At 52.2% G+C, this 25,585-nt stretch overlaps 11 protein-coding genes across 11 annotated transcripts; 4 read left to right on the top strand and 7 right to left on the bottom strand.

Moving 5' to 3' along the window:
• Positions 1 to 1,489: 1,489 nt before the first annotated feature.
• Positions 1,490 to 3,446, top strand: PUNSTDRAFT_71059 (APG9-domain-containing protein; the record flags this gene model as incomplete). Its single annotated transcript, XM_007385274.1, has 8 exons — positions 1,490 to 1,632; positions 1,683 to 1,802; positions 1,854 to 1,989; positions 2,045 to 2,421; positions 2,480 to 2,579; positions 2,630 to 2,808; positions 2,870 to 3,134; positions 3,183 to 3,446. 8 exons carry the CDS (start codon positions 1,490 to 1,492, stop codon positions 3,444 to 3,446), a joined length of 1,584 nt encoding a protein of 527 aa, XP_007385336.1.
• Positions 3,447 to 3,983: 537 nt separating this feature from the next.
• PUNSTDRAFT_121271 (uncharacterized protein) lies at positions 3,984 to 6,261 on the bottom strand (the record flags this gene model as incomplete). The annotated part of the gene is made up of 11 exons (XM_007385273.1): positions 3,984 to 4,515; positions 4,579 to 4,659; positions 4,716 to 4,830; positions 4,885 to 5,000; positions 5,120 to 5,144; positions 5,192 to 5,258; positions 5,321 to 5,493; positions 5,543 to 5,613; positions 5,665 to 6,006; positions 6,064 to 6,121; positions 6,175 to 6,261. 11 exons carry the CDS (start codon positions 6,259 to 6,261, stop codon positions 4,262 to 4,264), a joined length of 1,389 nt encoding a protein of 462 aa, XP_007385335.1. The 3' UTR covers positions 3,984 to 4,261.
• Positions 6,262 to 6,672: 411 nt separating this feature from the next.
• On the bottom strand, positions 6,673 to 7,604 carry PUNSTDRAFT_53446 (uncharacterized protein). Its single transcript, XM_007385272.1, is given in 8 exon segments — positions 6,673 to 6,745; positions 6,794 to 7,030; positions 7,091 to 7,110; positions 7,212 to 7,216; positions 7,227 to 7,286; positions 7,349 to 7,365; positions 7,428 to 7,448; positions 7,505 to 7,604. 7 exon segments carry the CDS (start codon positions 7,533 to 7,535, stop codon positions 6,840 to 6,842), a joined length of 345 nt encoding a protein of 114 aa, XP_007385334.1. The 5' UTR covers positions 7,536 to 7,604; the 3' UTR covers positions 6,673 to 6,745; positions 6,794 to 6,839.
• Positions 7,605 to 8,099: 495 nt separating this feature from the next.
• Positions 8,100 to 9,495, top strand: PUNSTDRAFT_45565 (uncharacterized protein; the record flags this gene model as incomplete). Its single annotated transcript, XM_007385271.1, has 4 exons — positions 8,100 to 8,392; positions 8,452 to 8,545; positions 8,606 to 8,996; positions 9,053 to 9,495. 4 exons carry the CDS (start codon positions 8,100 to 8,102, stop codon positions 9,493 to 9,495), a joined length of 1,221 nt encoding a protein of 406 aa, XP_007385333.1.
• Positions 9,496 to 9,942: 447 nt separating this feature from the next.
• On the bottom strand, positions 9,943 to 12,119 carry PUNSTDRAFT_71046 (acetolactate synthase; the record flags this gene model as incomplete). Its single annotated transcript, XM_007385270.1, has 3 exons — positions 9,943 to 10,226; positions 10,277 to 11,886; positions 11,938 to 12,119. The coding sequence occupies 3 exons, from the start codon at positions 12,117 to 12,119 to the stop codon at positions 9,943 to 9,945; spliced, it is 2,076 nt and encodes a 691-aa protein (XP_007385332.1).
• A 306-nt stretch (positions 12,120 to 12,425) lies between these two features.
• PUNSTDRAFT_104486 (uncharacterized protein) lies at positions 12,426 to 14,031 on the bottom strand. The gene is made up of 4 exons (XM_007385269.1): positions 13,563 to 14,031; positions 13,408 to 13,510; positions 12,951 to 13,341; positions 12,426 to 12,890 (listed from the first exon to the last, which is right to left on the bottom strand). Exons 1-4 carry the CDS (start codon positions 13,934 to 13,936, stop codon positions 12,436 to 12,438), a joined length of 1,323 nt encoding a protein of 440 aa, XP_007385331.1. The 5' UTR covers positions 13,937 to 14,031; the 3' UTR covers positions 12,426 to 12,435.
• A 775-nt stretch (positions 14,032 to 14,806) lies between these two features.
• On the top strand, positions 14,807 to 15,238 carry PUNSTDRAFT_114540 (uncharacterized protein; the record flags this gene model as incomplete). Its single annotated transcript, XM_007385268.1, has 2 exons — positions 14,807 to 15,120; positions 15,178 to 15,238. The coding sequence occupies 2 exons, from the start codon at positions 14,807 to 14,809 to the stop codon at positions 15,236 to 15,238; spliced, it is 375 nt and encodes a 124-aa protein (XP_007385330.1).
• Positions 15,239 to 15,633: 395 nt separating this feature from the next.
• On the bottom strand, positions 15,634 to 15,900 carry PUNSTDRAFT_71697 (uncharacterized protein; the record flags this gene model as incomplete). The annotated part of the gene is made up of 2 exons (XM_007385267.1): positions 15,634 to 15,738; positions 15,796 to 15,900. Coding segments are annotated over 2 exons (210 nt in total), but the record flags the coding sequence as incomplete, so codon positions are not given.
• A 3,634-nt stretch (positions 15,901 to 19,534) lies between these two features.
• Positions 19,535 to 20,362, bottom strand: PUNSTDRAFT_126916 (uncharacterized protein). Its single transcript, XM_007385266.1, has 4 exons — positions 20,337 to 20,362; positions 20,172 to 20,276; positions 19,721 to 20,115; positions 19,535 to 19,670 (listed from the first exon to the last, which is right to left on the bottom strand). Exons 2-3 carry the CDS (start codon positions 20,246 to 20,248, stop codon positions 19,962 to 19,964), a joined length of 231 nt encoding a protein of 76 aa, XP_007385328.1. The 5' UTR covers positions 20,249 to 20,276; positions 20,337 to 20,362; the 3' UTR covers positions 19,535 to 19,670; positions 19,721 to 19,961.
• Positions 20,363 to 21,131: 769 nt separating this feature from the next.
• PUNSTDRAFT_114539 (uncharacterized protein) lies at positions 21,132 to 24,892 on the top strand (the record flags this gene model as incomplete). Its single annotated transcript, XM_007385265.1, has 11 exons — positions 21,132 to 21,164; positions 21,214 to 21,291; positions 21,341 to 21,517; positions 21,577 to 21,711; positions 21,761 to 22,181; positions 22,230 to 22,495; positions 22,552 to 22,785; positions 22,840 to 23,205; positions 23,260 to 24,402; positions 24,453 to 24,628; positions 24,685 to 24,892. The coding sequence occupies 11 exons, from the start codon at positions 21,132 to 21,134 to the stop codon at positions 24,890 to 24,892; spliced, it is 3,237 nt and encodes a 1,078-aa protein (XP_007385327.1).
• A 181-nt stretch (positions 24,893 to 25,073) lies between these two features.
• Positions 25,074 to 25,530, bottom strand: PUNSTDRAFT_71377 (uncharacterized protein; the record flags this gene model as incomplete). The annotated part of the gene is made up of 2 exons (XM_007385264.1): positions 25,074 to 25,187; positions 25,237 to 25,530. The coding sequence occupies 2 exons, from the start codon at positions 25,528 to 25,530 to the stop codon at positions 25,074 to 25,076; spliced, it is 408 nt and encodes a 135-aa protein (XP_007385326.1).
• Positions 25,531 to 25,585: the final 55 nt, after the last annotated feature.

The following is a 25,585-nucleotide window of genomic DNA, read 5'->3' as shown; positions in this document are numbered from 1 at the left end:
GTGACTTGGGTTTGCCTTGATGCTCCTGGCTACAAATAAGAGGTAGAATGAGAAGCATGCGTATACAGTTAACAATGTGCTGGGCGTTGGCAAGTCGCGGAAGAGGGTCGGAGTGCACGTTGGCTGCCAAAGCAAGATCGAGATTGGCTGCCGTGCGACGACGTTGAACCATTCTTCAGCCAACTGTGAGTATCCAGAAAAGCCGACTCCAGGTATACGGTACGAGGTTAGGGAGCAATGGGTGCAGGTCGAAATCCCATGGGAAGAGTTCGACCAATCCAGTGCCGAGGAGTAATTCATATCACATCCCAACCAGGGCATGGTCCGAACGCGGACAGTTGTCGTCAGTTTAGGCGCAAGGTCTGCGACCTCGGCAATGAAGTGCGAGAAATCATATGTGGATGGTCCAGATCTTGGTAGTTCGTATCGCTTCATATGAGTGGTGCACTCACAGGGTCTCGCAAGTCACAGATAGGTTTCAGAACGCTGCACCCCCATCAATCACAGCCGGGAAGAGGAGGTAACAGAACACGAGGCCAAGGTACCGAGCATGACAGAGTGTTGATTCCTCGCGATGCCGGTTTGCGTTTCCCTTGGGCTTGATGGGATTGAAACATCTCCCTCCTGTAGGGAGATGAAGGGGACAAGGATAGTTTGTAGACGAAAACATGGTCAAGTATGTTTCGTGGTCGCGTGAACCCAGGCATTAGACCTGCCTCTGCTCCGCGCCCAGCGTGAAGACCCACACGTAGAGGCGTGGCAAGGCTACCAATCGTTCCATGAGCAACAGCAACGAAGGAGCATGGGATCCCACGTATACTTGGACGGTCGTCGGTCCGGGCAAAGGCACGCAACCCTATTACGCGTGCGCGTCGCGTCGCTGTAACCGCCACCGGCGCTCCCCAGGCGCCTGCAAGCAGTAGCCTCGGTACTCTTGCTTAGCTCGGCTCTGTCGACTTACATGGCGGAATCAAGACAGAACACCCGTCCATCCAGCTCATTTCTCTTCGACTCGAATCTCGGCAGCTCTCGCCCATTCCTCAACATGCTCAACCCCATGGGTAGGCGCTACCAGGGCTACGTCCAGGCCGACCAATCTTTACGAGAGGAAGATGAGGAGCGCAGCGAAGATCTCGACCTGGAAGCAGGAGATCCCGGACGGAGCATCAAGCTCTCCAAGTCTCCGCGCACTCGGGGGAAGCAGCGGGTGACCTGGGGCGCCGGCGCCTCGTCGAGCGTGATCAGACCGAACATTCGCCAGGATGACCAGACACGACTCGACTCGTCCGACGATGAACCTCCACAGAGCTTCATGATTGAAGCGACCTCTCCAAGACCTAGACAACCCAAGACGAAGCCGAAGCAGCAACGTAAACCTGCGCCACCTCCCGCCCCTGCCACACTACCCGTTCACATGTCGATACCTCCCCGACCGTCAGAGGTGGATGTTGAGGATACATCACAGGTAACTTCTCATGATTCGCGACCCATGCGAGGGCTGGACAATTACGAACGCGCCCTGTGGAACTGGGTGAACGTGTACAACCTGGACGCGTTCTTGCAGGAGGTGTACTACTACTATCAGGGGAAGGGAATATGGTGCATCGCACTCTCGCGTGGGCTGAACCTTCTGTACGTACTCCGTCGCGTCATAATTCTCTGGTGCTGACCCTTTGACTTAGTACAGTGGGGTTTGTGATTGGGTTCTCGACGTTTCTTCTTGGGTGTGTAGATTACTCTCGTATAAGACACGAGGGTATTACTCGACTCTCGGAGGTTGTCGTCGACCGTTGCGTGTCTAGGTTCGCACTGTCCGATTGCTTTTGAAAGCGAATACTCAGTCTGCCGCACAGATTTTCCGGCTTTACGTTTCTCTTCGTTATGCTATTTACTGCCTTCTATGTGTGGCGGATAGCTATGTTTATTCTGAACATATTTCACCTGATGGATATGTACCGGTTCTATACCTACCTTCTGCGAATACCGGACGTAAGTACACTCTAATTCTGCCTTTCGCACATCTTGATCTCCATATGTTGAACAGGAGGACATCCAAACTATCTCATGGCCCGAGGTCGTCCGTCGTATCACTGCTATAAGAGAAGAGAATCCCGTCACGGCGCTCTCGTCTAAAACGACAGCGACCACCGCGAAGTTGGATGCGCACGACATTGCGAACCGCATCATGCGGCAAGAGAATTACCTCATAGCGCTTTTCAACAAGGAGCTTCTCGATCTTCGTGTTCCCCTTCCACGGGTCTTGAGGCGTTTTATCACGCCCGAAGAAGGGAAGGGCAGAATCCTTACGCGTGCTCTGGAGTGGAATCTGAGGTTCTGCTTGATGGAATATCTCTTTGATCCGAGCGGCAAAGTGCGCAAGGTGTTCACGAAGTCAAAGAATCGCGCCGTGCTGATTGAGGGGTCCGTTCAAATGAGCATTACTCGCGCTGGTTCATGCCATGCTCACGTTACCTCACAGATTACGCCGGCGACTAGTTTTCATGGGCATCCTAAACGCAATCTTCATGCCGTTCATCGTACTGTATCTTGTGATGTATTCATTCTTCCGCTACTTCGAGGTACGTGCGCGTTGAATGAATGGCCGCCGTCATACTGACCTGCTATCCAGGAATATCACAAGAATCCATCTTCTATCGGGAGTCGTCGCTATACACCGTTTGCTGAGTGGAAATTTAGAGAGTTCAATGAGCTCCCACATTTCTTCAAAACACGCCTCGACGAGTCCTACCCCACCGCCAATGTGTACATAGCGCAATTCCCAAACGAGAAGATGACGATAGTCATGAGGTATGTTCTTGTTCGCCCTCCCCGACTGGGTTTCATGATGTTCAACCATCGTTCGCTACAGATTCGTTGCGTTTATCGCCGGTTCCTTCGCTGCTGTGCTCCTTCTCGCCTCCGTCCTGGACCCAGATTTGTTCCTCCACTTCGAGGTTACTCCCCATCGCACCGTGTTGTTCTATCTCGGTGTATTCGGCTCAGTACTCGCAGCTGCTCGAGGCATGATCCCAGAGGAACATCGAGTATTTGATACCGAGATGCTGATGACGGAGGTAATACACCACACGCACTACATGCCCGACCATTGGAAAGATCAGTTGCATTCGAAAAAGGTTAGCATGTCGTGAGCATTACATATGCGGTTCTGACCGATATCTCAGGTTCATACCGAATTCGGAGAGTTATTCGGCATGAAAGTCATGACATATGTTCACGAACTAATATCTGTCATCGTCACGCCGTTCATACTGTGGTTTTCTCTGCCTGATTGCGCACCTGCCATTATCGACTTCTTCCGTGAGTTCACAGTACACGTGGACGGCCTCGGCTACGTCTGCAGTTTCGCGGTCTTCGACTTCCAGAGGCACGGGAACGTCAAGGTTTGCCCAGATCTCTATCACGACGGATGTCATTTTGCTAATTAAGCCGCAGTTCGGAGCACCCACTCAAGTCAACGACGAGAGACTGATGTCTAACGAGGGAAAGATGGAGAAGAGCTTCCTCAACTTCAAGGTACGTACTTGGAGGTAAGATATATGCAGCGCGATTGCTGACTGCGTGTGATAGGCAGCCCATCCCACATGGAACCCCTCGGACCCGACAGGATCGTTGTATCTCACCCGCATGGCAGAGTATACATCCCACAATCCTGCGGTGTCCCCACGCAAGAATCGGACGCCTGGTCCAATGCTTGAATCAACCAACATGGGTAGCACAGTCCTAGGAGAGCTGCGGGCTCAAGAGTACGACCGAGCTCTCAAACAGAGTCAGAATTTGGCTTCTACCCGTCAACGTCGCGGTCTTGGGAACACAATGCAGACTGCGCCATCTGCATCGATGTATCTGTCGCAACCGGGCGGCGGCATATCCATGGCTCAAACGGCTATCTTGGGCGACTCTCAGAACTCCGTTGCTCCAACAGCTAAGGCCTCCGCCATGGCGAAGCAAGAGAACGATGAACTGGACGAACTGGACGAGTCAGATTATATTGATGGGACGAAGGCGAAGGCGGACATCAACCGATCGCAACAGGAGGAGGAGGAGGATCTTGAGGATGGTGGGGTCCTGGGATTGCTGGCACAGATATACGGAACGCGGGGGCAAGGACCAGCCAGAGTGATCTAAGGAGATCGGCGTGTTCAGCTTGTTGCATCTTGTACCAATATCACATTATCACGTTATCACGACGCTGCTTGCTCTACATCCTTCAACAGCAGTTGTAATCACTGTTGCCGCATGCTTATGACAAGAATACCATATATGCCTCCGAAGCCTGTACTGCAACGCTTAGACCACCTCCACTAAGCGTCAAACTGTCGGTTGTCGTGGTGCCATTATGAGTGCACGTAGTGCTGAAGGAACCTCCGCCGATCGTCGGAATGACCCCGCCATCAACGCGACTAGGAGCAGATGCAGATGTAAAGCGCTTCCCTTTAGCGGTCGTGGCGGTTAAGCCGGTCAAAGACACGGACGTCGAGGACCTTGTACCCGTGCCTGTGCAATCCAGTCCGCTTAACGATCGTCAGGGGGGGGGGGGGGCGGGAGCATCTGTCTTACCATCGAAATAGTTAGAATTATACACCAACAGGCGGACGGGCTTATTAGCAGAGTTGAAGATCGCATATACTCCAATCGCGCCTGTCGAACAGTCCAACGGTTCAACACCAGTAAAGGGGAAGCAACGGCCAACATACTTGTACCATCATCAAGCATTGAAATCTTCGTGCCATCCGTACCTAGAAATTCGGCGACGAATGCGGCCCCGTAGTAGGGAGCACCTGTACTGAAACGTCCCCACCAGCAATATTGCTGTATCCATGATGATATGAGTCGACTGGAAGCAGGCGATAAGACGACGCTTACACAATTGCCTATCGTTCCTTGATGGAAATACAACCGGTCAACACCGATCCACGCAGCTTGCAGTACATAGTCGACGATCCAAAGCGCAGCCCCAAAGGTTGGACTGATACCGCCGCCTATGACAACCGGATGAGCTGCGAGATGCTGCCAAGGAAAAGCGATGTACCTCCGCACGTAGCTAGTGAGGGGCAAATGTGTCAATTCCATCATCGGTATGGTGACAACGTGCGAATACCTGAGTTGGTCTCCCCTAGGAAGTACTACGTAGCATCAGATACACGGAATCGTCATCGCGAACCAAACGTACTTTCTTATTGTTAGTATGTGCCAAAGTCGCTTCGCTCTTGAATTGGCTTAAGTACGATACAATGCCGCTGAACATCGGTACGAGTCAAGCGAGCTGCATGTTTTGCCGGTAAATGGGGCGACTGCTTACGAATGACTCATGAGCGTCGGTAAACTCGTGGAAGCGCCGTTGCACGCGCTTTGCGGATAAGAGTGCCGCGAGAATGACTTCACAAAACTCGTTCCACCATCGCTTATGAGGTCTGGTATGAGGTCGCTAATCTTCCAGCTAAGGTACACGCCAGCTTGGAAGACATTTCCGAGCTGCATCGATCATCAGTTGTGACAATACAGCAACGCCAATTTGACGTACGGAGGATGACATCGCTTTGAACCAGCTCGTCTCCGAAGTTGCGTCTGTAGCTACTGTCTCGGTACCCCACACTAGCTCACGGTACGTCAGCAACTACCCGATTTCGTGCAGACACCACGCACGGTCAGGCTCATTGCCCAATTCGAAGGCATACAAGTTGCCCATAACACTCTTCGCCTGTTGTGCCGCCTGCAGGCTGTTTGCTTGGTTGTTCAACTGCCTATTCAACCCGATCGTTACGTCCCCCTTCATCCCGGCAGCTAGGGTGAAGAAGCTCGGGCCATAGGTGAGGGAGGTCGGCGCGTCCGCGGAGGAGGCAACAGTGTAGTTTACTGCCGAACTGAGAGACGGATTGTATGTTGCGCGGTCCTGGGTCGTACCACCGATGCGGACAGGAGGAGCGACGCCACGAAAGGTCTGGATGTTGGCAAGGCAGTTGATAGTTGCGGGAATTTCGGTATATGCTTGATTGCGGACATTCGGTGAGTGCATGAGGTACGATCGCGGTCGAAAAGACCGACCTGGAAACGTGAAGAATTCAAGAGATACACCGAGAAGTTCTGGATCCACGTTAGCTGCCTGGATAGATCGGAGCGATGAGCGACATTGTTATATATGCCGTAGTTCCATACGTTAGATGGCGTTGTGCTCGGGACCGCGATAGCGAGGGCCCTGGAAGCCAATGTGAGGGTGACCAGTGTAGGAATCGAATGGCGCATCGTGACCGAGCTGCCTTCAAGATGGTCGACGTATAAAGATGATCAGAGTGCGCATGCAACTGGATATCTTTATACCAGCTTTGCCCTTGGATGCAACATGTATACCGGCGTCTGACCGCGTCGATGTCGGGCCGTCGAATACGAGCAGGAGGGTCGACCATGTGACCGGAGAAGTTGAAAGGAAGCATCGCTGTATCAGTTGAATGGAGCACGGGCAAGAATATCGGTGCAGCCGGAGTCTGTCCGGGAGAAGCACATTTCTGTCCCGAATCTTGCAAGAGTAGGAAGACCCACGGGGAAGGTCATGTGAGCAAGGGATGTCGGTCCGGGAGTGAACGATACTGATTTCTGTGATGTAGCGGTGACGCAGCAAGCGAAGAGAATGCACCGGACACGGTGGCTTTGGGAGGCGGCTAGCATCCAGATGCAGGCATATCAAATGCGGAAGATACACGCAAGTTCGGAAAATACAGTCAATCTAGATCTATAGCCTAAATCAGCCATGCAGGCCGTTACAGTATTTTGGGCCTACACTTGAACATCACACAGCACATTCTTCTTCGCATCCGTCTCCGTTGCTACTTCTGATTGGCCTTAGCCAGGATTTCTTCCACGCGGGCCACTTTGCCTTCGTTACCAGTTCCGGGAAGTATTTCTCTGTCGACCCGGGTACCGATACGGATATCTGTCGCAATTCGAGGAGCACCCATGGCGTGAACTGCAGCATGACAGTCATGGATAGCCTTCGAGACTTCGGACCACGGTCCTTCTGTGATGATACACGCGTCTTGGTTTTTAGTTTTCTAGTCATGGGATAAACAGAACGCGCCTATGTTGGTGCCATATCCGCTTGATCGCAGGGTCATGTATGTGCGTCCCGTACAGAAATTGCCTACTCACTGCATCTATCAAGCTAATGTCAGCACCATTACCATCGACGTTGGACATTCTGCATTTCTACGTGCTTTGTACTTCAGCCCCGTTTTCTCGAGAACGCGTTGGCATTCTGCGACATGGATGGCGACCTGGCGCCGTACAAAGCGGTGATTAGGGGGTGCTTCCGCGGTCTCTTCGTAGCCAAATGTACCGAAGGTTCCCCCGTCCCTGTGAGACATGTCGACCGTTTAACGATCAGAAATGTCGATAATTTCAGTTTAGATACGCACCGATGGGTATCAGACAGAAATCTGGCGTTGCGCAGATCGTCAATCCGAGATCTTCCACGGAAAGAAATGTACTTTGCCTGCGACGGCGTATAGATCGATGGTTGACATTGTTGTCGAAGTCTGGAAGATCTGGAAGTTGATGTCGTTACAGATCAACCAAGTTGGTGGACGAAGTGGTGGAGCCAAGGATTTGGGCCCGTGGCATTCGCCGCGACGCAAGTTGTGTAATCCATCAGTTGCAACCTGAAGCTGGTATCGACATAGCTGGTTGTCTCTTTGGCTCTGCTGCACTCATAGGCCTATGGTAGTCCGTGCGCCAGACCATATGCATCTCCGTTCCAATCCACAGAGAGTCATACGCAAACGGCTTCATAGGGTATCATGCTATGTACGCTGGAAGACGACGAAGTCATAGCCGATGCTCGCTGTGCTACGTAGATGCAACATATTGGAATCGTACGAGACCATCGTAACACGTAAACGGAATGTCGACCTCCAATCGTGCAATGGCTGGCCTCAGATTCCGGGCAGGATAAAGCTCGAAATTTGGCATCCTCGGCCCCCCCTGGCGTGAAGCGCGTCGCCCTTTCTTCCCTCATCCTCCTTGTGTTATCTAAACCTGCACATTGTAGCTTTGTCTCGCGTAGCTTTGTCTCGCGACATCCTCTTACCATGCAAGCTGTCAGCAGGGAAGAGTATCGCACTATTCTCTCGTCGATGGACGTGGATATACCAGCCGATAGCAAGCTGGCCGAAAAGGCTCTGGAAAAGAGGCTCAGAGCCACGCTGAAGGCCGCACAGGATATGGAGCACACTGTGCCCGACGACCTGCCAGTGAACCCGGTAGCTCTCCCGGCATGGTCAGGAGGCGCTATTCAGAAGGCTTCACGCCGTGCCACCCTTGAGGAAGCAATAGGGGCTACTATAACCAAGGATGGTGTCTTGGACGTCTTCACAGAGCTCAGGTCCGTTTTCACAATGCCTTGCTGTTTGCATGGCGGATTCAGCGCAAGCTTTTTGACAGGCAGGTCGTAGCAGACTTCCAGCGCAATTGGGACAATAGGATGAAAAGTGTCGTTGTTCGCGGTCGGGAAGGGTCGGCGGCGATCAACCTACGAGTGAGCCTTTGCCGCCGTTCAATGTATCATATCAACCACTGAACGCTTGCGCCGCTGAAGATGGTCTCCGTTCATGCCCTGGACGACAGAACACCTCTCATAACCGTCCTCTACGATGTCTTTGACGACCGACAACCGGCGAAAGCGCTTGCATGGTTGGATGCGCAAGACCGATCAGGCGGCATCCAACCAATCTTGTGCGCACCATTGACGCAGAAGCTACTGCTGAAGATGTTGGAGACAAACTCGAAAGTTCTCGGAGCCGATTATAAACCCAAGAAGCATGAGAGCGAGAGGCTTTTCAAACGGAGCTGCTTGCTGCCCATCGGGCCTGTTGGCTCTGAAGATGTGGGCTCGCTGAACTCGCAGAACAAGGCGGGTTGCCTCATGTGTGGCAAGCTTAAGACGCGCGTGTGCGGCAAATGCCAAAGCGCCAACTATTGCAGCGACGGTAGGACTCCAAGACGGCTGTCTCAAGTTGACGCATGCTCACTAGGTCGCGTATAGAATGCCAGACGGCCCACTGGCCGGAACACCGACGCTTTTGCACTTCGGTTGCCGGTGGAACATGGCGTACGTATACGTTCGGGCCGACGCTGCAAGGGATGGAAGGGATGGTCAGCACGCTCCTCAACAAACGCACGCCGATGCATCGGTTCCCTGAACACTACCAGCACAAAGCGAACGACGTCGCACCTCCGGATGTTCACCAGGGCAGACCGTTTCTAGTCAAGCTTCAAGCTGGTGCCGCGGTACTTGTTTACGATCAGCAGCGGAGCTTCCAGGGATATATTACAAGGGCCACCCAACCGACTATCTACGACGAGATGATGGAAGAGATGAAAACAGGGTACCTAGGCGCGAAAATATATCGCTGGGCTCAACGGACCGGAGATAACGAATTGACGATCTGCCTTGATCGCGCCCCTCCTCAGGATCCCAAATGGTAGAGACGTGTCTTAGCACCTCAGCGGAGCGCACTTCGGGCTCGAACGTCCATTCCTCAGGCAACGATAGAGATAGACTTGAGGCTTTCTCAATGTACTGTAGCTCATCAGCGCAACTCGGCGCGATCACCTTTATGCATCTCCGTGGCAAAGATCCCACACACCTTACGTTGCGGAACCTAGAGACGCATAACGATATATTCGTGAAATGCCTTGGACGTTTCTGTCGTCGTAAGCCCCCCGAAGTGGCCATATTTACTATACATATACACGCCACCAAAAAGCAGAAGCGACGACCTGTGTTATGAATACATTGCCAGTAAAGCCCGTGCGAGCGGATGCTGAATATGCGAGAAGGATCCGCGTGAGTTAATAATAGCGATGCAGTGGAAGATGGGTGAGAAGAACGTAAGGGATGAATGCGGCGTGTAAAGTACAGTTCATAAAAAATTACGCCTTTTTGGTGGTCGCAGCGGCGGCGAGGCTCGGGTGCAGCAGCTGCTCATGCAGAGCCTTGCCGGCGGGCACCATGGGGAACACGTGCTCGCCGGGCTCGACGATGCACTCCATCACGACCGGCTTGGAGTTGTCGTATTCAAGGAACTCTTTCATTTTCTCCGGTAGCTCCGCGGCGGTGTGACACCGTATGGCGTGCACGCCCATCGCGTTCGCGAGCTTCACGAAGTCAGGGTTGGTCATGCGCGTATGCGAGTAGCGCTTCTCGTAGAAGAGATCTGCACGAAAATGAGCAACTGGGGGATCAAGTGGAACCAAGCCCGCGTACCTTGCCATTGCAGGACCATGCCCTGAAACTCGTTGTTGAGGATCAGCACCTTCACACCGATGCTGTACTGAGACGCCGTAGCGAGCTCCATCGCGGTCATGCTGAACGAGGCATCGCCATCAATGTCAACAACGATTTTTTCCGGCGCGGCAACCTTGGCGCCGATAGCCGCCGGGAGGCCAAAGCCCATGGTGCCCAAACCGCCCGAGGTGACCATAGACCGAGGGTGTGTCCACCTGTAATGCTGTGCGGCCCACATCTGGTGCTGGCCGACACCAGTGGTGACAACCACGTCACCCTTGCAATCCCGCGTCTGTGCGTCAAGCTCCTCTACGACCTCCTGCGGCTTCATCGGCCGACCCTCTGCGCTCTTGATGTAGGTGAAAGGGTACTTTTCCTTCCACTGACGGATGTCGTCGAACCACTCCTCGCGCGGCGCGTGGCGAATGTACGGCACAAGGCCGGCAAGGTTTGCTACGACGTCGCCGAGGACGGGGATGGTTGCGTCGACAACCTTATTCACGTTCTTCGGTTGGATCTCGAAGTGGATGATGCCGCCGCGGCCTTGAATTGCAGCCGCGCGCGCAGTGGGCGCAAACGTGTCGACCTTACCCGTTACGCGGTCGTCAAACCGCGCGCCTAGGGCAATGATCACGTCCGCTTCTTGCATCGCAAGGTTTGCGTACGCCGAGCCGTGCATCCCGAGCATATGCAGTGACTTGGGGTCCTGCTCGTCGTATGCACCGAGCCCCTGAAGGGTCGTCGTGACGGGGATATTGCCGTCCTGCGACAGCTTGCGGAGCAGCTCCGGTCCCTCCGGAGACGAAAGGACGCCATTGCCGGCGTAGATGATAGGCCGGCGGGATTGGTTGATGAGGTCCGCGGCGCGCTGTAGCAGAGCGATGTCGCAAGTCTCCTCCACTTGCTGCAAGGGGTTCGACGGGAGGCCCAGCGGCGATCCGGGTGTAGTGGCCTTGTATGGCAGAGGGTTGCGGAGAATGCTGGCCGTGATATCCTTGGGAAGGTCAACGAGAACGGGACCCGGACGGCCGGTGGTGGCGATCTTGAACGCCTCATTGATGCGCCTCGGTAGCTCGGCGATGTCTGTCACCATGATATTCCACTTCGTGCAGCTGCGCGAGATGCCGACGATGTCTGCTTCTTGAAAGGCGTCAGAACCGATGGCAGACGTCGCTACCTGACCAGTGAAGACAACCAGAGGGATGCCGTCGCTCAACGCATCCTGCATGGGTGTCACGACGTTCGTAGCTCCGGGGCCAGAGGTAACGAGAACGACCCCGGGCTTGCCGGACACGCGGGCATAACCCTCCGCCATGTGACCTGCGCCCTGCTCATGTCTTGGAAGGACGAAGTCGAAGTGCGGGGAGTTGTAGATGGCGTCGAAGACCGGGAGAATGGCGCCTCCTGGGTAACCGAAGATGTGCTTTACACCGTGTCGAAGCATCATCTCGTGGAAGATCTGGCCTCCAGACATGCCGATGAAGGAGTGGTCGAGGGCTGCCTTAGGCGCCTGCGTTGGCGCGGTGGGCCCCGGTACTTGTGTTCTCGGAGGCAGCTGCTGAAAGTTCGGCGCAGGGGCAGGTCGGTGACTGGCATGGATATCAGAGGTAAGGATGGTGATGAATACGTCTATCGCTCACATAGATGGTTCAACAGAGGCATTCTTAGACGATGTTCTGCTGATGTTCCGTGCGTGCTCCTTTACTCTGGAGCGAGCCTCTAGGAAGGAGCTACTCGCGGCCGCGACGTTGGAGCGGGAGCGCGCGAGGGAGGGAGCTTTTGTGGCGCTCGACGCGCGCATTTTGGGTGCAATGAGCGACATCGTCGTGGTTAACGACGAGCAGAGGCAGAGACGGGGAAAGAGGAACGGAGGAATGAGCCTGGACGAGGGCGCTGCAACTAAAAGCGCTGGGTAAAATGACTCGTGGGGACGCCGAACAAGTCCGACGACGGACGGCTCTTGGTGAGTCATGTGAAGGCCCCACCCCCGCGGCTGGGCCGACAAGCTTCAAGTGGTACGCAGCAGAACCCGTCGGTGCCGCAAGTTCGGACGACAATGAATACGATGTTCGTGAGATGTGGCATCCATGTACATAGCAACTCTGCGGGCGACAACAGCTCGAACCACCTCGTCAGCACTACCACGGCGGGAATTCACTCGGCCCTCGGTTCAGGCAGACCATGAGCTCCTTGTCTGCCGCGCGCTTCGCCCACCGATACACTTTAATCCCGTTCCAACCAGTTTTCATCTGTTCCATCAGTTCCCCGTACTCCATCTCCTGGCCCCCGCGAGGGATGAAACCTTGGAAGCTCCTCTGTTGATCGTACACGAGCATGCATTGGATCGGGTTGCCCTTCTGAATCTTGGCGATGAACGGCCGGTCGCCATGAATGTTTGGTCCAGGTGAGTCTCCCACCTCTGCGGTCGAGCTCGGGTCCGTGTCCCCAGGCGAGCTGAAGCGATTGAGTGTGACGACGCGCATCCCAGGTTTCGCGTCAGCCGGAGCAGGGGCCATAATGAACCTGCGCCATTCGCCGCCTTCGATAGAGCGGCAAACGGGCTTGTGTTCCCGCCAGTGAGATTTTTGGCATTCTGAAGCCCAAGAATAACACGTCAGCCGGCTGAGATACACGGAGAACTCGGGAGATGTACCGGGGCCGCAGTACTTGGCGCTGCGACATCTACTACATTCCTTGAGCGTCTGTTTCCCGCACACGATACAGCCTTTCAGCTCGTCCGCGTTCAAGCGTGCTACGTCCGCAAAATCGAGAGGTCCGATGGGCAACACGCATGAGACAGAGAAATTGTCTTCGCCTGAGAGTCTGGACGGCTTAAAGTCGGGAGAAATGAGCTTAGAGTTGCGTTGGAGGAGTAATTTGACGAGTTTCTGTTCCGCCGGCGTGCAGAATGTATTCACTATCTCGCATTGTACGTGCCTTTTCTCGAGCCACTGGAAACCTTCCTGAGCGTTCGAAAGAGTGATGATTCGGTAAAGGACAACAATAATCGGTGTCTTCTCGCTCAAAACATGCGTAGAAACCACCTGCCGGTCTGTGTCAGCATTTATCCAAGGAGACTTGGACACTATCGCAATAGAATTGACGCTCACTCGAAGGTTGATGGCGGCTTCCTGCTCCTTCTCGTCCCTCGGTTGGATAACAAAACATGTTCGTCCGTCGTCACACCCCTTTCCAACGGCCATCACCGTCTGCCTAATCACGGAGGCTCAGCGGCGCAACATGTTGCATTAGACATGGTGCTTGCCTGAGATCCATGAAGACGTCCTTGTATAATTCCACGTCCCTGCTTCCGCGCCGTGCATTCTGAAACGCCTCGTGGAGATTGCCTATGTTAACCGCATCAATCAGGTCGCGACCTTGCCAGGGACCAAGCCCGGACGGATCCAAAGGCGTGCCATCCTTAAGCAGTCTCGGAACTCTTTGAGCAGCCTCTAGTGACAGCCCGAGCAGATGTTCCAACGACTTCATCGGCAACTTCGTATTCGCCTTGACGTTGACGTTCATGCAGTTCAGAGCGTCCACGAGCTCCTCTCGTTTGAATGGCTCCATTGCGTCGACGTTCAGGTCCAGCTGTTTGAGTAGATTGATCAGTTCTGGTGAGACAGTGGCGCTGGACATGGCAGATTGTCTTGAATCGTCAACTAGCCCGGCTGAACGCGGGAGTCTGAAGGCAAAGCTGACACTACATGCGGCCGGCGTCCGATGAACACGCGTGCGTTAAGGACGCGACGCGTTGACGCAGGTTGACGCTCGCTTTGCGAGTCGCGTCTCGGTCGCTCGCTTTGGCGAAATCTCTGATCCTCTGCCCACTTGTAAGAACATAGAAGCGGCACGGATTGACCATCGTCCGAACACGACTGTCAAGTCCAAATGCACAATAATATGGTCTTTGCACAAACGCGACATCGTGTTCACCGTGTATGCCGCCTTTTCCATTTTAGCTATGACAGGCAGCTGACATGGACCGTGATTCTTTATACATATACGCAGTCGCGTCGCAAACATGTATACGCTCAGGGGCCTGCTGGCACGATGAAGAGATGAACGCCCACACGCGAGGATCGAACCACAGCCATTTCCTGTCTGAATGAATCCGAGCGCACAGATGGCCCGTAATATTCTAAGGGCATCAATAAGCTGTAGTGGCTCGAGCCAGCATAGATTGAAAGCACCCGGATCGATGTTTAATGACAACAGGTGCGCATATGCACACCGCGGTCGGTATAGTGCTCACCCGTTCGCTTAGATCCTCCCAAGGCCAGTACGTGCAGGACTGGACTTGATAACCCCTCGTCCGACGCCGACAAGTTCATCGCGGTCGGCCACAGCACCTGGAGTTCGCAACTTCAAGATGAGCGTAGATCCTATTCGAGTTGTTTCCCCGTGCGTATATCTGCGTCATGCCCTGGCCTTCTGCTGACATACTCGCTCAGATCCGCGGGTTAGGTGGACCCACGCAAGTTCTCCACTGCGCGCAAGTTCAGAAACATGTTGGAGAAGACTGCCAAAGATGTGCCTTTGGGATCGTATGCTGCTCGTGCAGTTGCCGAGAGCACCTACGAGTCGGTTATTGGCTTAAACGACCACCCAGCCCTACTATGCTCCCTCTCAGCTAGGGCCGGGCTCGAGGTCTTGTCTGCCGGTGATGTCTCAGGCCATCGGCGCTTACCTCACTACTCGCTAGCCCCCGATGCTTGCCTCCCAGCCATCACCATCTGCATCGAAGGGAGTCTGAAAACAAACAAGGCGAGGCATCCCCGCCGCGACTCTTCTGCACGGGGAAGATCACGACAGTACCAGAGGTGACTCTCACCGTACCTTGCACCAGTATCAAAGCAACTTACCGTGCAAGCACCAAGGTATCCCTCATGCACATGCTTCCAACCGCTGGTGATCCAGCCAGCCACCTCCGCCTCATAGAAGTCAATAGTTATTGGCTATTGCTTGATGGATGAGATCTCGTGGAGTAATTGTAAGGAATGTAAATGAGAGCTGTGAGTCATTCAATATTCTCATTCCCATTGTTGATGAAAATTGGTTGATAATGTGGACCGTGCCGCTCTAACATGTATACAGGTCTATGGAACAGCAGCGTGATTGGACGCAGCTCAAGTATTCGGGCCAGGGGAAAATGTTACCAGGGCCCTCCCATCAGTAATTATAAAGTTGCACTCACACGACTCCATGATATTGATGTAATTTGCAGTATATTGATGCACACTTGCTCCACATGTTGACCACTGTGCAGAACATGCCACATACACATTCCCACTCCAGTGATGTATTTGTATGTGCCTTCATCAGCATTCTTATCTCTATTCTGAAGCTTGTACCCAGTTCTGTAGCAGCATTTTACCAACACATTTCCCCAGTGCTAAACCCAGTGGAATTGGGACAGCATTGCCAATTTGCCGAACATACTACAAGAGTGATCGGTGAGACTCTTTTTCAGCAGTAGCCCTGTATCATTTACTCACATGATCAACATCCTTCAGGCTGTTTTCAGGTGTAGGCATGAATATATATCTGTCTGGATACCCCTGTGCCCTTGCAGCTTCTCTCACAGTAATGACACGTCGTTGCTAGAGATCACCACTGCCTCAGATCATACTTTCCTAACAGTGTGAAGTACTCACATTGTAATGCAATAGCCGAGCTTTTTGGGTGCCTGGGTCCAGTGAAGTGACAACAGTGAGAAATTGCCCATGTTCCTCAAGCCGGCGGTAATATCCCTCTTCTCCTGAAATTCAATTAGCATCACCATGTCCTGAACTTGTCTATGAGATCAACAGACCTGTTTTCTTTCCCATTAGGAACCGAGGGAACCGTAACTTATCTGGTACATCTGTAGAAGCATTGAGCTAAGACATTGATGCATGGTTATTATGGCACAAACCTGCTATACTAGCACCATGCTTCATTGGTACATTGACAACACTGGCACTATTGAATGATTCTGTAACCATTGTTTAACATGCTTACTCACCGTTCAACAACAATCTGTCCCCAAGTTGGTGTATACTGATAGGTAACTTTGTCATCTGAGTTCTGCTTTCTTATCCATTTCTGATATAGTGACTGTGGTGGACTTCTGTACAGGGTTGGCTTAGTAAAGCCTGGCCATGTCTTAGCATATTTAGAAATAGCTTCAAAGCATGGTGTGTGGTTTTTGTCCTGTGTTCCAAGCATGTCATGATGAATCCAGTGGAAAACAGGCTATTTCCAGATGAGCTTATTATATGTTTAGGATCAAACCATCCTCACCAGGTCAGAAATAGCATCTTCAACCGTGACAGCCTCAAAAGGCATAGAACGACTAGGTGAGACTGTCCCATCAAGTTCATATGTAAGCCGAGTGGGATGAGATAGTGGAATCTCGTAGGGTGTGGCAGATGCCCAGCCACGTGCTGTAAAATGTGTTGGCAATGGAAATGCTGGGCCAGGTAGATCACGTCTAGATGCAAAAAACACAGAGCGGCGTCGCTCCTGGGGTGTCCCATACATGGCTGCTTGTAGAATCCTGAAGCCAACCTGATAACTTTATTTGTATTCAGTATACTGTAGAGCTTGGTTTGACAAGATATTTCACCCAAGAGCAATATAAGCCCTCATCACAAATTTGGGCATGGCCCAGGAAATTGGACTTTCCCCAACATGGTTTCCAAATTGAGTTCCATCGACCTTGTGGGATATAAAGCCAACAACATTCTCAAGAATTGAGAACCTAGGCTGGTAAAACTCTATAAAAGAGAGCATAACAGCTGGCAGCATGTTCCTATTAGTGAAATAAATATCACAACTTATACTTGCACATATACTACTACTCACCTTGGATCATTGAGTCTCTAAAAATGAACTTGTTGAATATATGAATATGATAACAAATTTTAGGGAGATTACCTTGGATCTGTTTAATCCAGAGAATGATTGACATGGTGGACCTAATAGTTCATCAATCAGACTTCAGATTTCAAGTAAGTAGGATCACATACCCCCAACAATCATATCAACATCAGCTGGTGAGGGCATGCCTCCTTTACTCTGAATCGCACACTGAAGTGCACTGGTGCAATCTTGCTTCAACACCTGGGCTCCAGGATGATTAGCTCTGAAACAATGAGTTAAGTTTTTTTATCCCAGTAGGTAAGTGAGACTCACTGAAATGTGTCAAGAGCCAGATTATTCATGTCTATAGCCCATTTTGATTCAATGAAGCCAGATTGCTCAAGGCCTACAGAGAGACCTCCAGCACCTACTCTAAACTTCAATATCACATTCAGGTAGCCACATAGTAGTACATACCACTGAACAAATCCATGCATTTCAGACACCCTTGATGATCTAAATATCGAGGAATCTCTCCCAGACGCTCACAATGAACTTGAAGACATTTGTCACAGTGCCAAAACTCATCCTGGGTCAGGACATAGTAGTGATCATCACCAAAAATCCAGTCTTCGTCTACAGCCAACTCTGCTTTCAATGCAAGGGCATAGCATTTTCCTTCTATTCTCTGAGGATTCATCACCTGAATATTGTCTGTGTGAAACAGTAGTTTCTGGCCACCACATTATTCTATCAGCAATATTCACATAGCAGCTGATGTGGTACAAAACAAACCTCATGTACCCACTTGAGTTCATGTGGGATATTATCTTTTTGTTTGTTGCCATAGTCAAATATTGAAACAGATACGGAAGGTGAGGAGTTGATTGAGAGGATTTGCCCAACCAGATATCGACCGGATTGAATGGTGGGGGCTATATAGACCAAGTCACCCAGATGGTAGCCTGTGTTGCCAAAGCTAAAGCCTTTTGCAGGTTGCTCCATGTCATATAGAGTGAAACGTGCATGAGCTTCCTGTATAGAAAGGAGGCAACAAGAAACACATGGGTGGGTGACATAGTCAGGGTGGTTGATAGCAGATGAATAGTCTGATTCTGGGAGTTCAGTGAATGAGCAGGCTTCTTTGTCCCATATCAGCCTTGAATCAATGTTAGTAGAAGTCTGGAATATTATACATCCAATAAAACCATACCCATAGGAGTAGAAACTGTTGTCAGACTTGAAAGCAACATCATCGGGTTCATGCTGACCACCGTGAAGTGTAAGGACATGACATCTTTGATAGATGCATGACACATCATGAGAGTCGCAGCTTGTCATCTCAAACAAGCCTCTTTCTGATGCAACTTCTCCAAGGATAGTCTCAGAGCCATGAATTAGCCATTGAGCATGGAACCGTTTCTGATGAACTATGAGCATCCACTAATGCATAAATACCTATCCCTGACCTTGTAGCCTTCTTGAAAAAAGTAGCATATCCTCGCAAACCTGAAACTTTATTTAGTATACATGTAGGGAACATAATATGTGCCTTCACCATTTTGTTCGTGCAATGTTATTAATACTAGGAGGAGCAGGATATCTTCTACCTTCATCTTGGCCTTTCTCAACAAGAACAACATCACCAATCTTAATATACAGTGATTAGTCCTTAAAATAAGAATAATACATAATTTACTCACTGAATACTGAATACCATCTATGAATGTGGTTGAGTACACCCCATGAGAAGGTGTTCCACCCCAAACTATGCTCTGGGGATCTTTCAAGTGCACCATGTCTTCAGAGACATGTGGCACCTTAATAGGGGGAGTATGTGATGGGAAGGAAATGACTTCATATGATGAAGGATAGATGACAGAAGCCACACGGCCTACTGTTGGAGTCACAGCAATATGGAAATTGTCATGTGAACCATCTGAACCTGGTAGATTTGCATCTGACAAAAGATATCCCATTGACTTGGGAATGTCTGAGATGATTGGCCCCATATCCCCTGTTATCTCTTGCACAAGAGGAACACAACGAAGTACCTGGACCTTGTCACAGAGCTCATCTGTGGCTTCAAGATGCTCAAGGAGATCCAGAATCTGACTCAGCTACAGATATTATCATTAGGTTTGATCCAGATAGACAAGGTCAATGACATACCACAGTAACGGATCTGAAATCATCACTATCTGGAAGCCTGTGAAGAGCAGTATTTGCATCTCTGACTATGTGCCAAAAATCCAGAGCAACATGTTTCACCCCAAGTGATGTCTGGGGCAATAACTCCTTGAAATGAGGGCATAAGGAGCTCAATGTCTCCTCAGGCTGCTGACTAGGGGTCTGTGATACAGCATGCAGGAAGTCCTGCATGGTAATCCTGGTGTTAACACAAGCAGCCAGGAATATAAGATGGCTGCAGTGATGTGCTGTCAGAAAGGGGAGATAAAAAGGATGATAGGGCTCCAGAGGCACATCCAGAATGTACCATGCGTATTTCGTCTCGATATATACGTGTCTAATATCATTATCAGCATTGTCATTGAATCACCGAAGCGGATTTCATACTTGTCCATGTGCCCTCTTGCAGAGCCATCCCAGTCTTCAAGGGGCACATCAAGGTAGTTGACACTGAGAATAGGGGACAGGCTGACACGTGTATCGGGCACAGTCAAATCATCTTCTGCATCGACATCCAAGTTATCTGGCAGTATCCAGGCTGCAACAAGACCGGAAGCGACAGCAGTCCCGCCTCCCGACCCAGAGCGGAGGTATTGATCCAGTTCTATGAAGTCAATGTATTTGCGGGTTACCCGATCAAATACGGCGAATTCGGATAGGGTGCGGACCGGCTTCTTGCTAGACGTACGAGGAGCCTGTGACTCTCCGAATACTGAGAGGGCTGCATCCTCCTGCTCTCCATCCTCGAGCTCGTGATGCGCGACATGTGCTGTAGTCGAAGCCTGCAAGAGCAATAAACAAGAGACGCAGAAGTGTCTTGATAATGAATAAAGTTTACCCCGTTATCACTGGGCACGCGATCTGGACTTTGAGTGCATGTCTCCGGGGTGGATGTGACGCTGAGGCCCAGCGCATCTAATCTTTGCAATGTATGACCATAAGCCTGGAGGTTAAGGTTTATCGATATGAATAACACCAAAGCCCCGGGAAAGTTTGACGACACCTCTTCTGAAGCTTCAGGAGTTGAAGGCTTGTACAGCTGCTTTCCCAATGGCCGACGGGTAAGCAGAACTTCCATCTGCCGCCGCTTCAGCCTCTTGCCCGATGGCGACTGACTTCGGTTTGCCGTGTCCGATGGAGCCTGAGTAAGGGCAGCGTCTTCTGAGCCCTTCTTGCGCTTCTCTCCTCGGCGCGATTCAGAGGGCATGTTACGTTCTAGGAAGAAAATAGGATTAAGGTGGTAGCTCGTAGGGATTGGGCCCCGAACCTACGATACGGACAGCGCTATTCGCAGCCGCGCAAAATTAACGCGACTGGTGACACCCGAGTCCGATCAAGAGCACGAACCTAAGGTGTTTGGAACACGGCGCAGGAATAGAGGGATTTGAGTGTGCGGCGATGGCTGGCGTTGGATAGGCACGAGCGTCGACGAGGTGTAAACGTTCAGCAGGATATAGGATTTGGATGAGTGGTGGGCCGGGCTGGAGATCAAGGCGAATTGGAACGTAGTAGATGCGGGCAAGCGAGTGTTCGATCTAGGTTCGTCTCAGTTTTCGGGTTGAGACGACCGGTGGTAGGCTCGGAAAGACAAAGGCGCGATCACCGCTCCCACTTCCTCGCTCTCGCGCGTAGCGGCGCAGGATCACTTAGACCCGGCCTTCCTGGACTTTGCACTCATCCCCGTTGCTGCTTTTATTTGCTCGGCCTCGTGTGTGCGTGCCGGCTGGCTCCAACAACTTGTGCCATACCACGGGCACTGTCTGAAAGCTACCAGACTGACATTCATCCGTGACCACTGATGGCAGCAAACTCTGCGACAGCTCCCGCAGCGGTACATCTACCAATTAACCACGGAACGACATACTGAATGCCCTCTACAGTGGCGCCAATTCTCTTTCTTCGACGTCGCTCCGGTCAAGGACGTGCATGACCTCGCCAACGCCCCGGAGCTTTTCAAGGTATCTCTATTCCTCGGTGCATGTATGCATCGTCTAAATCTAGCCACAGGCTGCACACGAGATCTCCTCGATAACATATTGGAATTCATATCTTCTTCTCGCGGATATTCACGGGAGCGTACATATCCTCAATGACGACTTCGAGTCCACCCAAAGTTGGGTAGCCCATATTGGTGGACGAATAACGCACATGGTTGGACGGAGACAGATTCTTGTCACTCTCGGAGTCAGTGCATTGGCGCATGCTCTGATTCTATGCCTCAACTCAAAATAGATACAATACAGGAGGAGACTGGGGTGAAGTATCCCATATTGAAGATTTGGGACCTCACCAGTTTCGACAAGAAATCTGGCTCCACGTCCCCGCCCACTCTGCTGCGATCCGTCAATGTACAACCAAGTACAAAGCGGCCACATCCAGTGCGTCTCATCCCCCTCGTCAGATATATGCCTGACCGCACGCTATAAGGTGACTACAGTTGCACTCTCGGCCACCTTGTCCTACCTCGCCATCGGGATGGGTGACGGCACTGTCATCGTGTATCGACACCTTGATCAGTCGCTCTTCTCTGGCTCGTCGTCACTTACATCTCTACCTAAACCCCGCGTTATTCACGAATCTCCGACGGAGCCCATCACCGGACTTGGCTTCCGAGAGCCCACGGAGGACAATCTGAATGTGCATCTCTTGATCGTAACGACGAATAGGGTCTTGAGCTATCAAGCGAGCGGGCGGGGGAGCGGCGGCGCGGCTGCGGTTGTGGACGAGATAGGCGCCGGTCTAGGATGCTCGACCATGGACTGGCACGCTAAGGATATGGTGGTGGCGCGGGACGAGGCGATCTATCTTTTTGGAACAGAAGGCCGAGGCCAATGTTATGCTTACGAAGGTAGGAAATCCGATACACCGTCACTCTGTATTTGCTCACTCTCTTTAGGCCAAAAAATGTCCATACACACCCACTTGAACTATCTGGTCATCGTATCACCACCCTTCGCACCTTCAGCATCATCTGCCTCTGCGACCGTACGGAACTTCGTCGCCAGAAGCGGGGTCACATCAGGCGCGAACGCGGATGTCACAAAGGTGACGGTCTTTGAACTCGAGAACGGTATCATCGGCTATTCAGGTACATTCCCCGGTGGCGTGCGAGAGATCTTTTCCGCCTGGGACGAAATCTACATCCTTCCCAACGACGGAAAGGTGAGTGACCGAGGCTGGGCATGTGTCCGTAAAGGAGCTAACTGGCGGCCATTCAGTTGCTGTGTCTCGAAGAGAAGCCCATGTCGGAGAAGCTGGATATGCTGTACCGCAAAGGACAGTATACGCTCGCGCTCCAGCTGGCCAAGACTCAGAAACTGGACGACACGGGCGTAGCGGATATTCACCGGCGGTACGGGGATTCGTTATACGCAAGAGGAGAATACGACAGCGCGATGCAACAGTACATTCATACTCTGGGATATTTACAACCGAGCTATGTCATCCGCAAGGTGTGTGATCTTCTGACACGGCATGAAGTCATCGAACTAAAACGTTGGAAAAAGTTCCTCGATGCTCAACGGATACATAATCTTGTCACTTATCTACAAGAGCTCCATAGCCTCGGTCTTGCCAACGCCGACCATACCACTCTACTCCTGAACACATACACCAAGCTCAAGGATGTCTTGCGGCTAGACAACTTTATCAAGACGGAGTCCAGACGCGCAGACGGCAAAGGTGATAAGGATGAGCTACCGTTCGACCTGGAGACGGCAATTCGCGTTTGTCGCCAAGCGGGATACTTCGAGCACGCGAGTTACCTCGCGAAGAAGTACGACCGTCACGAAGATTATCTTCGGATTCAGATTGAAGACGCTGGCAACTACAAAGATGCACTGGCGTATCTGCGTAAACTGGGAACTGAGGCGGTACGTGCGTGAAGTGTGGATCATTTCGCGAATTGACACAGAATGTTGCACCAGGCAGAACACAACCTTGCGAGATACGGCAGAGCATTGCTGGATAACCTACCTGACGAAACCACCCAACTCCTCATTGACATATGCACGACCTCAGGGCTTCTACCGTCTGAGTCTGATGAGCAGGACCAGGTCGTGTCTCCGGGAAAACAAAACTCTGCGGCATCGTACCTGTCGTTCATGGCGCTGCCTATGGGCAACATGGGCAACTTGATATCGTCGGAGTTGCCCACTCCCACCTCCACGCATTCCACGGCTTCGGTCGCCAGCGGTGTAGCCACCATCCGCCCCGGGGCGGGCGATCTCACTCCGCGCAGAGCGGAATCTGGGACCGCTGTCGCGGCCACGGACGTGGGTGTCAGCACGCCTGGGACCGCGACGCCGACAATTGCAACTGGATCCGCGCATGCAAGGATGGTCACGGTCGATGTGCCGCTGCGAAAGCGTCCTTCTCCGCGGGTTTACTTTGCGCACTTCGTGGATCATCTGAACCGTTTCGTGGTGTTCCTCGAGACAGTGGCGCTTAAGCGATGGGGTCAGAGCGTCGACGGCGGTGTGAGCGGCGTGAGTCCCGACAAGGGCGAGGACGAAGGGAACGGCAAACAAGATCAGGTCGCGGTGTGGAACACGCTCCTGGAGCTATACCTCACTCTTCCTGTTGAAGGCTCCACTTCCGACGCGGAGAAGCCTATGCGAGACAAAGCCTTGCGCTTGCTCGAGCGCGCCGACCTGCCATACGATCCCACACATGCGCTGATCCTGTGCTCTAGCCGTGCCTATACCCCCGGGCTCGTTCTCCTGTGGGAAAGACTCGGAATGCATGAGGATGTGCTCCGATTCTGGATAGACAAGCACGGGGCCGGCGACGCGTCCGCCTCGCATCAAGTCGTCGCAACACTGAACAAGTATGGACCGAGCAAAAAGTCCTTGTACGTGCTCGTCCTGAGGTTTTTGACGAGTACATCGGAGCTGTTACAAAAGCACGAGGGTGATGTTCGGAGGGTGCTCGAGGAGGTCGAGAGGGAAGGAGTGCTGAGCCCTGTGGGGGTCGTACAGGTATTGAGTAGGAATGGGGTCGCAAGCGTGGGTCTTGTGAAGGAGTGGTTGATGAAGAGAATTGGGGAGGCGAGGGAAGAGATCGAGACGGTGAGTGCTGGTGAGTGCACCCTTGACACGGGCATTGACGGGGTGTCCAGGATAAGCAGCTCACGAACTCGTACCGGCTTGAAACCGCCAGCAAGCTCAAGCAAGTCGAAGAGCTCGTGGATCCGGATCACCCGCGTGTCTTCCACGTTACGCGATGCTCAACATGCAATGCGCCGCTGGATCTGCCCGCCGTGCATTTCATGTGCAATCACTCTTATCACCAGAGGCAAGTCTTCATATCGTGTTTGTGTTTAAGATCGCAACTGATCCCAACTAATGTAGGTGTTTGCAAGACCACGAAACCGAATGTCCGCAATGCGCTCGTGCGCATGGTACCATTCGTGAAATACGACGGAACAACGAGCGGCTGGCTGATCGGCACGACTTGTTTGTAGCCGACGTCCAGGAACATGGGTTTGGCGCCGTTGCGGCGGGCTTCGGAAGGGGCGTATTGAACATGCCTCGGTTCACGGAGGATGGAAAAGTCTAGGACGATGGCCCATGGCTATTGCTTACGGTAGTTACTGTGAGGATCGCTATGATACATGGATATACCAGTCTTGAGCTCTTGATCCGTAGGAGTCGCAACCAGTCGTCAGACCATGCACTGCTGAATGTGCATTGGTGTTTGTGAGACGTCCAACAGCCAGCGGCGGAGCACTTCGCGGTAGTCATGTATCCTTCCTCTGAGGCGGTTCGGATGGAGGTACACCCCATTCTGGTAGACCCTTCGGGCGCTGTATTCTCTTCGGTTCCCAATCCTCGTCGCCAGACGAAGAGAGTTTCTGCATATGGTAAGTTCGATGGAGACCATACGACCCGGTAGAAACGCACAAAGTATTCCTCCCGGATGTCGAACTTCTTGCGGTTAGCCTTGAGGCCCAGTGCCTGCTCTTTCGTAACCTGTGAGATGTGCGTGAATGAGGAAGAGCGGTGAGCAAGCAGCAAATAGCTTGCCTGGGTCACCTTCTGATCCTGCAAGTCATACCGCGTCTGCGTGAACTGTGCCAGGCCGAAGGACGCAGCGACCATCATGACGATGAACGGTACACCAAACAAGGATGGGTGTTTGCGTAGCAGCGTGCTCGTACGAGACGGTTTGACTGGGTTAGATTGAAACGTCGGCATGTTGCCTCTACATGGACGAGCTGCACGTTCTGGTCCCAGTGCGTCTCCGGGTGCT

The sequence above is a fragment of the Punctularia strigosozonata genome, assembly GCF_000264995.1.
Source record: "Punctularia strigosozonata HHB-11173 SS5 unplaced genomic scaffold PUNSTscaffold_9, whole genome shotgun sequence".
NCBI classification, from domain to species: Eukaryota; Fungi; Basidiomycota; class Agaricomycetes; order Corticiales; family Punctulariaceae; genus Punctularia; species Punctularia strigosozonata.
Note: the sequence above shows the minus strand (reverse complement) of the source record. Positions and strands in the feature narration are given on the sequence as shown.